A 14,695-nucleotide genomic window follows, 5' to 3' on the forward strand; every position below is an offset into this window, starting at 1 on the left:
CTCTGAACTTTGAACCTTAGAGGAAGGTGTATTACACCTTCCTTGGGGCTGCATTTCGCCTAGTGGTTAGAGCGTTGGGCCAGTAACCAAAAGGTTGCTAGATCGAATCCCTGAGCTGACAAGGTAAAAATCTGTCATTCTGCCCCTGAACAAGGCAGTTTAACCCACTGTTCGCCAGTAGGCCGTCATCGTAAATAATACTTTGTTCTTAACTGACTTGCCTAGTTAGATTAAAAGGTTGTTGTGTGGTTGTTGTACTGCGGTTGTAAGGTGATGAGTGTCTCTCCCAGTGTAAGCTAGGCATAGTGAAGTTCATCGAGGCAGAACAGGTACCGGAGGTGGAGACGGTGATACACCTGGTGGTCGCCTCTAGCGACACGAGACACGGCGTTGCCACGGCCGCAGACCTGGAGCTCAAGAGCAAGCAGAGGTGGGTATCTATGGGACTATTCTACTATTATGGGATGGTGCAATAGGGGCGCGACCTCATAAGTCCATTTATTTGGTTCTGGGTTCCCGGGAGTTCGTTCTGGGTTCCCGGGAGTTCGTTCTGGGTTCCCGGGAGTTCGTTCTGGGTTCCCGGGAGTTCGTTCTGGGTTCCCGGGAGTTCGTTCTGGGGTCCCGGGAGTTCGTTCTGGGGTCCCGGGAGTTCGTTCTGGGGTCCCGGGAGTTCGTTCTGGGGTCCCGGGAGTTCGTTCTGGGTTCCCGAGTTGAGTTGATTTGTGATATGATGTCGTGTTGTTGTTGTTGTTTATTTTTCAGTATTATCGACTGGAACAACCCCCTGATCGTCAACAAGATGTACAAGGTCTACCTGGGAGACATCCCGCTCAAAACTAAGGTGTGGAAAGATTCTGAACTCATTCTAACTTGGTCTTGAATTGATCCCCCCCCCCCCCAATTGGAACGAGTTCAAATGGCTTCCTGACACGAAGTGGCGTTGATGACCGGAGGCTGAGAGATCTGTCCAGCATGGTCGCTACCATCATCCTGATTGGTTGTATGTGTGAACGTTATCACACGTTCTGTGTGAAACTGTTGGCCGACTAATGTCCTGCTATGTGACGTTATGTCATAGGGGGCCAGTCTGAAGAGGGAGCTGAAACATGAGCCGGTCAGCACCAGAGTCAAGATGAAGATCCTACCACATCTCTTACGCTCACGCCTCGCCGCTGAGTGCTTCCCCGCTAACATACAGGTACTGCTGTGTGTGTGTGTGTTAATAAATTAACAGTTTACTGTCCTGGAAATGTGTGTTCGTGCAAATCTTTGAATGTCCTACCACTGTCTTTTCCCTCAAGGAAACCTTCATCACCTGTCTATTTCCTGTTTCTCCTCCTCTTCTCCTCTCTTCTCCTCTCATTCTCCTCTCTTCTCCTCTCCTCCCCTCTCTTCTTCTTCTCCTCTCCTCTCTCTTCTTCTCCTCTCCTCTCTCTCTTCTTCTCCTCTCCTCTCTCTCTTCTTCTCCTCTCCTCTCTCTCTTCTTCTCCTCTCTTCTTCTCCTCTCCTCCTCTCTTCTTCTCCTCTCCTCCTCTCTTCTTCTCCTCTCTTCTTCTCCTCTCCTCTTCTCTCTTCTTCTCTTCTCTCTTCGTCTCCTCCTCTCTCTTCGTCTCCTCCTCTCTCTTCGTCTCCTCCTCTCTCTTCGTCTCCTCCTCTCTCTTCGTCTCCTCCTCTCTCTTCGTCTCCTCTTCTCTCTTCGTCTCCTCTTCTCTCTTCGTCTCCTCTTCTCTCTTCGTCTCCTCTTCTCTCTTCGTCTCTTCGTCTCCTCCTCTCTCTTCTCCTCCTCTCCTCTCCTCCTCCTCCTCTTTCTCCCCTCTCTCTCCCCTCTCTCTTCGTCTCCTCTTCTCCTCTCCTCCTCTCTCTTCTCCTCCTCTCTCTTCTCCCTCTCTCCTCCTCCTCCTCTTTCTCCCCTCTCCTCTCCTCCTCTCCCCAGGTGGTGTACGACGGTCTGTTTGGAGCCAACACCAACAACAAGCTGCTCTCTCTCACACTTCAGTTTGTCCACCACATCTGTCAGGTGTAAGTACTGGTCCCAAGTCAGTTTCATCCAACCCTTACACATAGGAAGAGTCACTAAGAGCTGGTCCTAGATCAGTTTGTTCACCACATCTGTCAGGTGTAAGTACTGGTCCCAAGTCAGTTTCATCCAACCCTTACACGTAGGAAGAGTCACTAAGAGCTGGTCCTAGATCAGTTTGTTCACCACATCTGTCAGGTGTAAGTACTGGTCCCAAGTCAGTTTCATCCAACCCTTACACATAGGAAGAGTCACTAAGAGCTGGTCCTTGATCAGTTTGTCCAGTATCACATGCATGTTGTAAGCACTTATTCCAGGTCAGTTTGTCTTCTCAGTTCACCGTTACACACAGAGAGATTGCCGTTAAGAGCTGGTCCTAGATCAGTTAGAACAGAGGTCACCAACATTTTTTTGAGTCAAAATGCAAGCAGAGATCTACCGCTGTTTAACCAATTAAAACCAGTTCTGTAGTAATGAGGTTTGTGCAGTAGGCTACAGGCCCAATACATGATCACTGCATACTGGCTTTGCTTGAATTTACCTGCCAATGCATTGTTGTTCGGGACATTTAAAAATATATATATTTCAACATTTTGAGGTAGGCTATATAATCACACCGGTAATAGATCCATTGTTGTATTACTTGTGAGGCACAGCTGAGTGAGCATACATTTAAATAATTAGCTTTTTATTTTACTGCTCTGATGGTGCGTGTATCTGAGGGTCAGTCTCAGCAGAGGGAGAGAGCAGCAGACTGAGGGTCAGTCTCAGCAGAGGGAGAGAGCAGCAGACTGAGGGTCAGTCTCAGCAGAGGGAGAGAGCAGCAGACTGAGGGTCAGTCTCAGCAGAGGGAGAGAGCAGCAGACTGAGGGTCAGTCTCAGCAGAGGGAGAGAGCAGCAGACTGAGGGTCAGTCTCAGCAGAGGGAGAGAGCAGCAGACTGAGGGTCAGTCTCAGCAGAGGGAGAGAGCAGCAGACTGAGGGTCAGTCTCAGCAGAGGGAGAGCGCAGCAGACTGAGGGTCAGTCTCAGCAGAGGGAGAGCGCAGCAGACTGAGGGTCAGTCTCAGCAGAGGGAGAGAGCAGCAGACTGAGGGTCCGTCGCTCAACAGTCGTGGTTTTAAACGTTTTGAAATCTCACAGTATCAACTTTGCCGTAGCTTTCTTATTGCCTGCTACGTTACTTCAGACTCGGTCATCTGAGCAATCTGATTGGCTAGCGGAAGGCCTATAGTGCACTTGATTTCCTCTCCGGGCTCCCCCGGAAAGGCAGAGTTTATACATTCAGACACATGAAATGGCAACAGTTTGCCTACCCGGTGCGCAGGGCAGCAGTTGAATTGTCTGCACCGACCACCAACAGCCTGAGACCAATAAAATTAGCAACACAAGGTTTTATCGTTGGGTTTTGTACAGAAATGTTTGGCGATCGACTAGAAATGCCTTGGAGATGGACAACGACCGGTTGGTGACGACTGAGTTAGAAGGAAATGATTCAATAACAAAACAAACTAAAAAAAAAAAAAATGAAGGGATCATCAAAGGAGTGTCTGTGGAGGCTTTTTGTTCCAGCCCAACACTAACCCACACTAAAGCCTCTCCTAACATGTCCTGACATGTTGTGATGTGTCTCTCCTCTCTGACAGATGCCCTGATACCAACAAGCCACTGGGTCTGATGCTGCTGAATGGCCTCACCAAGCTCATCAATGAGTACAAGGAGGTAAAGCCATCAGTGTGTTTTAAAAAAAAATCTCGTTTCATCCACCACTACACATTCTCCTTTTCAATGGTTGATGCTTTGCGTGCTCCTGGTATAGAGCATGATGGGATATGTTGTTGTCTGTTTTGGCAGGATCCTAAGTTGCTGTGTATGGCCTACTCTGCTGTGGGGAAACTCGCCAGGTAGTTACAGTAAAATATTATCTGTTTTAAAAATGCGCTATGTCGAAATAGCTCCACCATTTCCTGTTTGCTAAAATTCTAATAGTTTGCCTTATCTCGGTTCATGTGACCAAACGAGCTAGTGTAGAGAATCATTGTACCATCTAAAACGCTGTGAAATATCGTCTCCATAACCCAAAATATTGTATATTTAGCTGTTTTGAAGCTGCTGTTCAAAACCGAAATCAAAAGACGCCAAAAAAAAACTAAACTTAAGAACGAGAAGCATAGAAATAGTGCACATAGAATAGATCTACCGCTTGTTCTCACGGCTTTCAATGAGAACCACATATCTGTAACACACGTTTCTATGTGAATTTGGTCAGATTGCCCCCCCCAAAAAAGCTACACATTGGAGCTTTAACAACCAATAGTCTGTGTCTTGATGATTATTATGATGATGAGTTGATAGTGAGGGGATGTTTCCTCTCTCCTTAGCCGGATGCCCCAACTCTTCACCAAAGATATTGCACTGGTCCAGCAGTTCTTTGAGGCCATGTGCAAGGTAGGTGTTCCTGCATCAAGACAATGCTATTTGAATACACTGTTTACCTACATTATATATATATATATATATATATTTTTTAGACAAGACACAAAGGCCTCCCGAAAACATAATTCAAGGTTTATGGCAGCGACTTTTTCATATATTCTAACCGTCCTCCTGCCTCGTCTGACCTTGCCTGTGTACAGGAGGAGCCTGACGTCCGTCTAGCCATCCAGGAGGCTCTGTCTATGATGGTGGGAGCCTACGCTAACCTGCAGGGGGCGCTACTGAACCTGATGGAAGCTCTGGTGGCAGCTTACATGGGCAAGGTAACACTAGATGTGATTTCTCCTATGACGCGCTAACCTACAGGGGGCCATTTCTTCTATGACGCGCTAACCTACAGGGGGCCATTTCTCCTATGACGCGCTAACCTACAGGGGGCCATTTCTCCTATGACGCGCTAACCTACAGGGGGCCATTTCTCCTATGACGCGTTAACCTACAGGGGGCCATTTCTCCTATGACGCGCTAACCTACAGGGAGCCGTGCTCAACCGGATGGAAGCTCTGGTTTCTCCTATGACGCGCTAACCTACCGAAGCTCTGGTTTCTCCTACGACGCGCTAACCTACAGGGGGCCATTTCTCCTATGACACGTTAACCTACAGGGGGCCATTTGTCCTATGACGCGTTAACCTACAGGGGGCCATTTGTCCTATGACGCGTTAACCTACAGGGGGCCATTTGTCCTATGACGCGTTAACCTACAGGGGGCCATTTGTCCTATGACGCGTTAACCTACAGGGGGCCATTTGTCCTATGACGCGTTAACCTACAGGGGGCCATTTGTCCTATGACGCGCTAACCTACAGGGGGCCATTTCTCCTATGACGCGCTAACCTACAGGGGGCCATTTCTCCTATGACGCGCTAACCTACAGGGGGCCATTTCTCCTATGACACGCTAACCTACAGGGGGCCATTTCTCCTATGACGCGCTAACCTACAGGGGGCCATTTCTCCTATGACGCGCTAACCTACAGGGGGCCATTTCTCCTATGACGCGCTAACCTACAGGGGGCCATTTCTCCTATGACGCGCTAACCTACAGGGGGCCATTTCTCCTATGACGCGCTAACCTACAGGGGGCCATTTCTCCTATGACGCGCTAACCTACAGGGGGCCATTTCTCCTATGACGCGCTAACCTACCGAAGCTCTGGTTTCTCCTACGACGCGTTAACCTACAGGGGGCCGTACTCAACCGGATGGAAGCTCTGGTTTCTCCTACGACGCGTTAACCTACAGGGGGCCGTACTCAACCGGATGGAAGCTCTGGTTTCTCCTAGGACGCGCTAACCTACAGGGGGCCGTACTCAACCGGATGGAAGCTCTGGTTTCTCCTAAGACAGGGGTAGGCAACTAGATTCAGCCCCGAGACGATTATTGTCGGAGAGGACGATCGGGGGGCCCTTAACCTAAATGTAATCATTTGTAAAAGGCAAATTGACCACAACTGAGTCCAAGAAATAGATTTTATTTGAAAATAACAGTAATTTTATACCTTAATTACATTTGAGACACCATCACATATCTCTTTATTGATGGGAAGACTTGGGAACAGAGTTCCTAAACTAAATCCTGCTGCTGATTCATGTCTTGTTTTGCCCTTGTTCTTCTTCCAACATAAATCACCACGGTCCACCTGTTTCTGACCCCTGTCCTATGATCTCTCTATAATTTGTATATGAAAAATTATTATTTCTACTAGCTAGGATTTCTACTATGAAATTTGGTGTAGAAAAACGTGTGATATAATTTACCAGGAATATATGGCGCGTGTTTCATATTGTGTCGTCATTGTAGGGAATAGTGTTGTCAAAGTATTCCGTAATATCACTGTTGTCAAAGTATTCCGTAATATCACTGTTGTCAAAGTATTCCAGAATATCACTGTTGTCAAAGTATTCCAGAATATCACTGTTGTCAAAGTATTCCGGAATATCACTGTTACTGAAGAATCTAGATGATTTTAAGTTGGAGTATTGCGTTCTGATTGGTCAGTCAAGGTTCTAAATATTGTGTTCTTCTGTGTTGTGATTGGTCAGCCTGAGGTGCAGGTGCGTCAGGTGGCAATGAAGTACGCCAGCACGGTATTCGCTCCTGATCACGTACCCTCCAGATACTTGCTCCTATTGGCTGCCGGGGACCCGTAAGTCTCAACACTAGACACACACTGACATAACACACTGAGTATAAAACATATAGGAAGTCTCCGCACTACACACCTCCCATCCACCTTTACAGGGATAATACTGACTGACTTTACAGGGAATATATCCCATCCACCTTTACAGGGATAATACTGACTGACTTTACAGTGAATATATCCCATCCACCTTCACAGGGATAATACTGACTGACTTTACAGTGAATATATCCCATCCACCTTTACAGGGATAATACTGACTGACTTTACAGTGAATATATCCCATCCACCTTTACAGGGATAATACTGACTGACTTTACAGTGAATATATCCCATCCACCTTTACAGGGATAATACTGACTGACTTTACAGTGAATATATCCCATCCACCTTCACAGGGATAATACTGACTGACTTTACAGTGAATATATCCCATCCACCTTCACAGGGATAATACTGACTGACTTTACAGTGAATATATCCCATCCACCTTCACAGGGATAATACTGACTGACTTTACAGTGAATATATCCCATCCACCTTCACAGGGATAATACTCACACAATGGTAGGATAGCTCCTATGAGATTTGTCAATGTGTTATTGAATTTTGTATACTTTTAATACGATTTGTATTTCTTCTTTTGGTCGTTTGTTCGTTGCTGCTGGACAAAGGAGGTGTGGTGTTATTAAGTAGTAGTATAAAGTATCTCTATGGTGTGTTATTATAGGAGAGAGGCCCAGTGTCCTGTGTTATTATAGGAGAGAGGCCCAGTGTCCTGTGTTATTATAGGAGAGAGGCCCAGTGTCCTGTGTTATTATAGGAGAGAGGCCCAGTGTCCTGTGTTATTATAGGAGAGAGGCCCAGAGTGTCCTGTGTTATTATAGGAGAGAGGCCCAGAGTGTCCTGTGTTATTATAGGAGAGAGGCCCAGAGTGTCCTGTGTTATTATAGGAGAGAGGCCCAGAGTGTCCTGTGTTATTATAGGAGAGAGGCCCAGAGTGTCCTGTGTTATTATAGGAGAGAGGCCCAGAGTGTCCTGTGTTATTGTAGGAGAGAGGCCCAGAGTGTCCTGACCTCCGTGTCTCTGTCCTGTGTTATTATAGGAGGGAGGCCCTGTGTTATTATAGGAGAGAGGCCCAGAGTGTCCTGACCTCCGTGTCTGTGGTGTGTTATTATAGGAGGGAGGCCCAGTGTCCTGTGTTATTATAGGAGAGAGGCCCAGAGTGTCCTGTGTTATTATAGGAGGGAGGCCCAGAGTGTCCTGTGTTATTGTAGGAGAGAGGCCCAGAGTGTCCTGTGTTATTGTAGGAGGGAGGCCCAGAGTGTCCTGTGTTATTATAGGAGGGAGGCCCAGAGTGTCCTGTGTTATTATAGGAGAGAGACCCAGTGTCCTGACCTCAGTGTCTCTATGGTGTGTTATTATAGGAGAGAGGCCCAGAGTGTCCTGTGTTATTATAGGAGAGAGGCCCAGAGTGTCCTGTGTTATTATAGGAGAGAGGCCCAGAGTGTCCTGTGTTATTATAGGAGAGAGGCCCAGAGTGTCCTGTGTTATTATAGGAGAGAGGCCCAGAGTGTCCTGTGTTATTATAGGAGAGAGGCCCAGAGTGTCCTGTGTTATTATAGGAGAGAGGCCCAGTGTCCTGTGTTATTATAGGAGAGAGGCCCAGTGTCCTGTGTTATTATAGGAGAGAGGCCCAGTGTCCTGTGTTATTATAGGAGAGAGGCCCAGTGTCCTGTGTTATTATAGGAGAGAGGCCCAGTGTCCTGTGTTATTATAGGAGAGAGGCCCAGTGTCCTGTGTTATTGTAGGAGAGAGGCCCAGAGTGTCCTGTGTTATTGTAGGAGAGAGGCCCAGAGTGTCCTGTGTTATTATAGGAGAGAGCCCAGAGTGTCCTGACCTCACTGTCTCTATGGTGTGTTATTATAGGAGAGAGGCCCAGAGTCCTGACCTCACTGTCTCTATGGTGTGTTATTATAGGAGAGAGGCCCAGAGTCCTGACCTCACTGTCTCTGTGGTGTGTTATTATAGGAGAGAGTTCCAGAGTGTCCTGACCTCTGTGTCTCTGTGGTGTGTTATTATAGGAGAGAGGCCCAGAGTCCTGACCTCACTGTCTCTGTGGTGTGTTATTATAGGAGAGAGTTCCAGAGTGTCCTGTGTTATTATAGGAGAGAGTTCCAGAGTGTCCTGACCTCCGTGTCTCTGTGGTGTGTTGTTATAGGAGAGAAGAGGTGTGCAGCGAGGCCCAGCGTGTCCTGAGGGCTCTGCCTGCTAAGAACTCGGAGAAAGAGGGCCGTAAACCCATGCCCTCCTTCCCTGACATGGTGGCCTACATCCAGGAGAAGGTGAGATCGTAACCCCGTCCCCCCGTCCCAGATCTAGCCCCTGTCATTAGATCATATACTCTCTAGTTATAATGTAGAAGTACAGGTGTGTCAGCAGGAAGTCTTGACAGCCCTTGTTGATCTGTCCTGGTCTGTTCTTTTAGGCTGCTCAGAGGATGAAGACACCAGCTAAGTACATCGTGGGGACGTACACTCTACCCTTCAACCCTTCTGCATTTGGCGAGGTAAAAAAAAAACGAATTCAACTAAATAGTTGTATGAACATCATGCTGTTTGTGACTGGCAAAAACCACAAAACAATTGGAAGAGGAAGCAAAACATGAAAAAATTATGGGGACTAGGGATATTTTCCTTTCTCCTTGCCACACTTCCTGTTAATAGACATCACTTCCTGTTAATAGACATCACTTCCTGTTAATAGCCATCACTTCCTTTCTATCCCTGTTCCTGTCTCCAGATCGTGCTGTACCTGCGGATGTGTCTGGCCCACAGTGCCGGGGCCACGCCCGTCTCTAAGAGCCTGGCGGACATGCAGGACGACGCGCCTGCCATCGGACGCTACATAAACACCCTGCTCTCCAACGACCCCCTGACCTCCCCGTCCTCCACTGGAACCAAGGGGGCGGAGGTCAACCCTGTACAGGTCTACATGGAGCTACTGCAGCAGCTGCTGTCTGCTGTAGGAGGTGAGTGATGTGATTCCTTCCTTTCCTTGTTTCCTTGTCACCTTGTCTCCAAATATTCATGTGTTTACAGGGCTGGAATCCAAAATGGTGTGCTCCGTTTAACCATTGTTGATATTGTGAAGTGAGCATATCCGTTTGGATTCCAGGCCTGTAAACACATCATTCATACCTTATAACTGATACAATGTAAGCTATACATTTTTGTATGTTTTTTTAAAATTTTATTCTTCATTTATTTTGATAGGAGTCCCTGTGATGTACTGTCTTCTGGAGGTGGTGTCTGTCTGTCCTCACAACCTGGCCCCCAAGTTTATCCACAAGATCGACTGGATCAAGGTAAAATCATGCTGCGTGCTTTGCTAATTGATGCTACTACTGTGAAAGATACCTTGGTATGCTAATTGACAATGCTAATGCTATGCTAGTCGACGCTATGTAATATACTACTCAGATATAGTACCTTGATATGCTACATGCTAGGCCAATGCTAAGCAATGCAAGTCGGTGCTAACGCTAGTCAATGCTACTACTGTAAAATATACGTTGGTATGCTGCATGCTATGCTAAAGCTAGTTGATGCTACTTCTGTAAAATATACGTTGGTATGCTGCATGCTATGCTAAAGCTAGTTGACGCTACTTCTGTAAAGGATACGTTGGTATGATACGCTAACGCTGACCAATGCTAATACTACATTTCCCCTCCGCAGAGTCTAATGAACACCAACAAGGAGGACCTAAGAGAGCTAGCAGCTCAGCTCTACGCTGTGGTGGTGTCCACCATGTCAGGAAACGAGCTGAAGACTGCCGTTCAGACGCTCATCAAGATCACTAAAGATACGCACGTATGTAGGCCTACCCTCCTGTAGATACGCACGTATGTAGCCCCCCCTCCTGTAGATACGCACGTATGTAGCCCCCCCCCTCCTGTAGATACGCACGTATGTAGCCCCCCCCTCCTGTAGATACGCACGTATGCAGTCTCCCCTCCTGTAGATACGCACGTATGTAGTCTCCCCTCCTGTAGATACGCACGTATGTAGCCCCCCCCTCCTGTAGATACGCACGTATGTAGCCCCCCCCTCCTGTAGATACGCACGTATGCAGTCTCCCCTCCTGTAGATACGCACGTATGCAGTCTCCCCTCCTGTAGATACGCACGTATGTAGTCTCCCCTTTTGTAGATACGCACGTATGTAGTCTCCCCTCCTGTAGATACGCACGTATGTAGTCTCCCCTTTTGTAGATACGCACGTATGTAGCCCCCCCCTCCTGTAGATACGCACGTATGTAGCCCCCCCCTCCTGTAGATACGCACGTATGTAGCCCCCCCCTCCTGTAGATACGCACGTATGTAGCCCCCCCCTCCTGTAGATACGCACGTATGTAGTCTCCCCCTCCTGTAGATACGCACGTATGTAGTCTCCCCCTCCTGTAGATACGCACGTATGTAGTCTCCCCCTCCTGTAGATACGCACGTATGTAGTCTCCCCCTCCTGTAGATACGCACGTATGTAGTCTCCCCCTCCTGTAGATACGCACGTATGTAGTCTCCCCCTCCTGTAGATACGCACGTATGCAGTCCCCCCTCCTGTAGATACGCACGTATGCAGTCCCCCCTCCTGTAGATACGCACGTATGTAGTCTCCCCTCCTGTAGATACGCACGTATGTAGTCTCCCCTCCTGTAGATACGCACGTATGTAGTCTCCCCTCCTGTAGATACGCACGTATGTAGTCTCCCCTCCTGTAGATACGCACGTATGTAGCCCCCCCCTCCTGTAGATACGCACGTATGTAGCCCCCCCCTCCTGTAGATACGCACGTATGTAGCCCCCCCCTCCTGTAGAGACGCACGTATGTAGCCCCCCCCTCCTGTAGATACGCACGTATGTAGCCCCCCCTCCTGTAGATACGCACGTATGTAGTCTCCCCTCCTGTAGATACGCACGTATGTAGTCTCCCCTCCTGTAGATACGCACGTATGTAGTCTCCCCTCCTGTAGATACGCACGTATGTAGTCTCCCCTCCTGTAGATACGCACGTATGTAGTCTCCCCTCCTGTAGATACGCACGTATGTAGTCTCCCCCTCCTGTAGATACGCACGTATGTAGCCCCCCCCTCCTGTAGATACGCACGTATGTAGCCCCCCCTCATGTAGATACGCACGTATGTAGCCCCCCCTCCTGTAGATACGCACGTATGTAGCCCCCCCTCCTGTAGATACGCACGTATGTAGTCCCCCCTCCTGTAGATACGCACGTATGTAGCCCCCCCTCCTGTAGATACGCACGTATGTAGCCCAAGGAGTGAAATGATAGCTGACTAGTACCAGACTAGACCTAGAAGTGGAATGATAGCTGACTGGTACCCAGACTAGACCAAGGAGTGGACTGACAGCTGACTAGTACCAGACTAGACCTAGAAGTGGAATGATAGCTGACTGGTACCAGACTAGACCTAGAAGTGGAATGATAGCTGACTGGTACCAGACTAGACCTAGAAGTGAAATGATAGCTGACTGGTACCAGACTAATGGGTTTATTTTCACATATATTTGCTGCACATTTAGGGCCCAGTTTTTCCTGGTCTCTAAATTGTTTTTGTAAGGTCATTTTGAATGTAATGTACTGAATCAAAAGTTGTCCCAGTTTCACTGAGCTGAAAGTAAACCTGTATTCCCTATTGGAAACTGCAGAGCCCTGAGACCCAGCACGGAGCCATCATGGCGCTGGGCTACATGGTGGCCAGGTACATGAGCAAGAGGAAGTCCTTCGCTAACGGAGACTCCGCCCTCAACCGGGAACAGAGGATGAACGACACGCCCAAGGAGGATGAGGAGCTGGTCGCTATAGCAACCAAAGCCATCGGTAGGTGACTGTCAACGTTTTTATGTTTCAGATAATATTTACTATCCTTTTTATGCTAATTATTTAGACCAGTTTTATGCTGATTCACATTGTTACAGGAAATTACTCATATTTATAATTTTAAATGTATTTGTGCATATAGGAAAGAATTACTAATATTTATAATTTTTAAATATATTTGTGCATATAGGAAATAATTACTAATATTTATCATTTTTAAATATACACTGCTCAAAAAAATAAAGGGAACACTTAAACAACACAATGTAACTCCAAGTCAATCACACTTCTGTGAAATCAAACTGTCCACTTAGGAAGCAACACTGATTGACAATAAATTTCACATGCTGTTGTGCAAATGGAATAGACAAAAGGTGGAAATTATAGGCAATTAGCAAGACACCCCCAATAAAGGAGTGATTCTGCAGGTGGTGACCACAGACCACTTCTCAGTTCCTATGCTTCCTGGCTGATGTTTTGGTCACTTTTGAATGCTGGCGGTGCTTTCACTCGTGGGATGAGACGGAGTCTACAACCCACACAAGTGGCTCAGGTAGTGCAGCTCATCCAGGATGGCACATCAATGCGAGCTGTGGCAAGAAGGTTTGCTGTGTCTGTCAGCGTAGTGTCCAGAGCATGGAGGCGCTACCAGGAGACAGGCCAGTACATCAGGAGACGTGGAGGAGGCCGTAGGAGGGCAACAACCCAGCAGCAGGGCCGCTACCTCCGCATTTGTGCAAGGAGGAGCACTGCCAGAGCCCTGCAAAATGACCTCCAGCAGGCCACAAATGTGCATGTGTCTGCTCAAACGGTCAGAAACAGACTCCATGAGGGTGGTATGAGGGCCCGACGTCCACAGGTGGGGGTTGTGCTTACAGCCCAACACCGTGCAGGACGTTTGGCATTTGCCAGAGAACACCAAGATTGGCAAATTCGCCACTGGCGCCCTGTGCTCTTCACAGATGAAAGCAGGTTCACACTGAGCACATGAGCACATGTGACAGACGTGACGGAGTCTGGAGACGCCGTGGAGAACGTTCTGCTGCCTGCAACATCCTCCAGCATGACCGGTTTAGCGGTGGGTCAGTCATGGTGTGGGGTGGCATTTCTTTGTGGGGCCGCACAGCCCTCCATGTGCTCGCCAGAGGTAGCCTGACTGCCATTAGCTACCGAGATGAGATCCTCAGACCCCTTGTGAGACCATATGCTGACACATGCACATTTGTGGCCTGCTGGAGGTCATTTTGCAGGGCTCTGGCAGTGCTCCTCCTTGCACAAATGTTGTGTTTCCAGGTTGGTTCATGTCGTGTGTGTGTGTGTGTGTGTGTGTGTGTGTGTTCCTAGGCTCTTTCCTAGACAGTGGTTCCCCCCTGCTGGCGGTCGCTGCCTGTACGGCCCTGGGGGAGATCGGGAGGAACGGGACTCTGCTCATCCCTTCAGAAGGAGAGGGATTCACCAAACTAGCCATGGTGGAGAACATGCTGGCTCGCATCCCCTCTGGGAAAGAGACCCTCAAGGTAACCATGGATACAGCAGCGTTTCGAAGTACGGGTGGTTGTGATGCTATACTGTGATAATTCCGCTCTGGGGATATTTAAATACGCTCTAATGAATTGGTTTGAACCATTTTATAATGGACTTAAGTATTGATATGAAGAGACTCTAATCCAACTCCCTTTCAGTCTGTCCAGATGGAGAGGAGCCGTCCAGACTGTTAGGTAGATAGGTGTAGTTAATAGACTGTTAGTTAGCCATCCAGACTGTTAGGTAGATAGGTGTAGTTAATAGATAGGTGTATTCATGTGGTCTCTCTGTCCAGATGGAGAGGAGCCGTCCAGACTGTTAGGTAGATAGGTGTAGTTAATAGATGGGTGTATTCATGTGGTCTCTGTCTGTCCAGATGAAGGAGAGGGCCATCCAGACTCTGGGTTATCTACCAGTGGGGGACGGAGACTTTGCCCACCAGAAGAAGCTGCTGCAGGGGCTCATGGACTCTGTGGAGGTAGGGGACTGACTCTCATTTAATTGAGCTTTTTAATACCTTTATGAAGCTTCATAGGACCTTCATAAAGCTTCATAGGACCTTCATAAAGCTTCATAGGACCTTCATAAAGCTTCATAGGACCTTCATAAAGCTTCATA

At 47.9% G+C, this 14,695-nt stretch overlaps 1 protein-coding gene across 2 annotated transcripts in view; it reads left to right on the forward strand.

Moving 5' to 3' along the window:
* ecpas (Ecm29 proteasome adaptor and scaffold) overlaps positions 1–14,695 on the forward strand; it is a 43,774-nt gene that overhangs the window by 7,848 nt on the left and 21,231 nt on the right. For both annotated transcript variants that reach the window (XM_038982491.1, XM_038982492.1), the window contains 17 exons: positions 291–430; positions 763–841; positions 1,079–1,198; positions 1,934–2,019; positions 3,661–3,736; positions 3,869–3,918; positions 4,396–4,462; positions 4,651–4,773; positions 6,553–6,656; positions 8,875–8,998; positions 9,142–9,222; positions 9,456–9,684; positions 9,929–10,020; positions 10,394–10,528; positions 12,382–12,553; positions 13,898–14,070; positions 14,454–14,555. In XM_038982491.1, coding sequence (XP_038838419.1) covers positions 291–430; positions 763–841; positions 1,079–1,198; positions 1,934–2,019; positions 3,661–3,736; positions 3,869–3,918; positions 4,396–4,462; positions 4,651–4,773; positions 6,553–6,656; positions 8,875–8,998; positions 9,142–9,222; positions 9,456–9,684; positions 9,929–10,020; positions 10,394–10,528; positions 12,382–12,553; positions 13,898–14,070; positions 14,454–14,555 — 1,953 coding nt within the window. The remainder of the gene's footprint in view (positions 1–290; positions 431–762; positions 842–1,078; positions 1,199–1,933; positions 2,020–3,660; positions 3,737–3,868; positions 3,919–4,395; positions 4,463–4,650; positions 4,774–6,552; positions 6,657–8,874; positions 8,999–9,141; positions 9,223–9,455; positions 9,685–9,928; positions 10,021–10,393; positions 10,529–12,381; positions 12,554–13,897; positions 14,071–14,453; positions 14,556–14,695) is intronic.

This window comes from Salvelinus namaycush, unplaced genomic scaffold (genome assembly GCF_016432855.1).
Source record: "Salvelinus namaycush isolate Seneca unplaced genomic scaffold, SaNama_1.0 Scaffold119, whole genome shotgun sequence".
Classification (NCBI taxonomy): domain Eukaryota; kingdom Metazoa; phylum Chordata; class Actinopteri; order Salmoniformes; family Salmonidae; genus Salvelinus; species Salvelinus namaycush.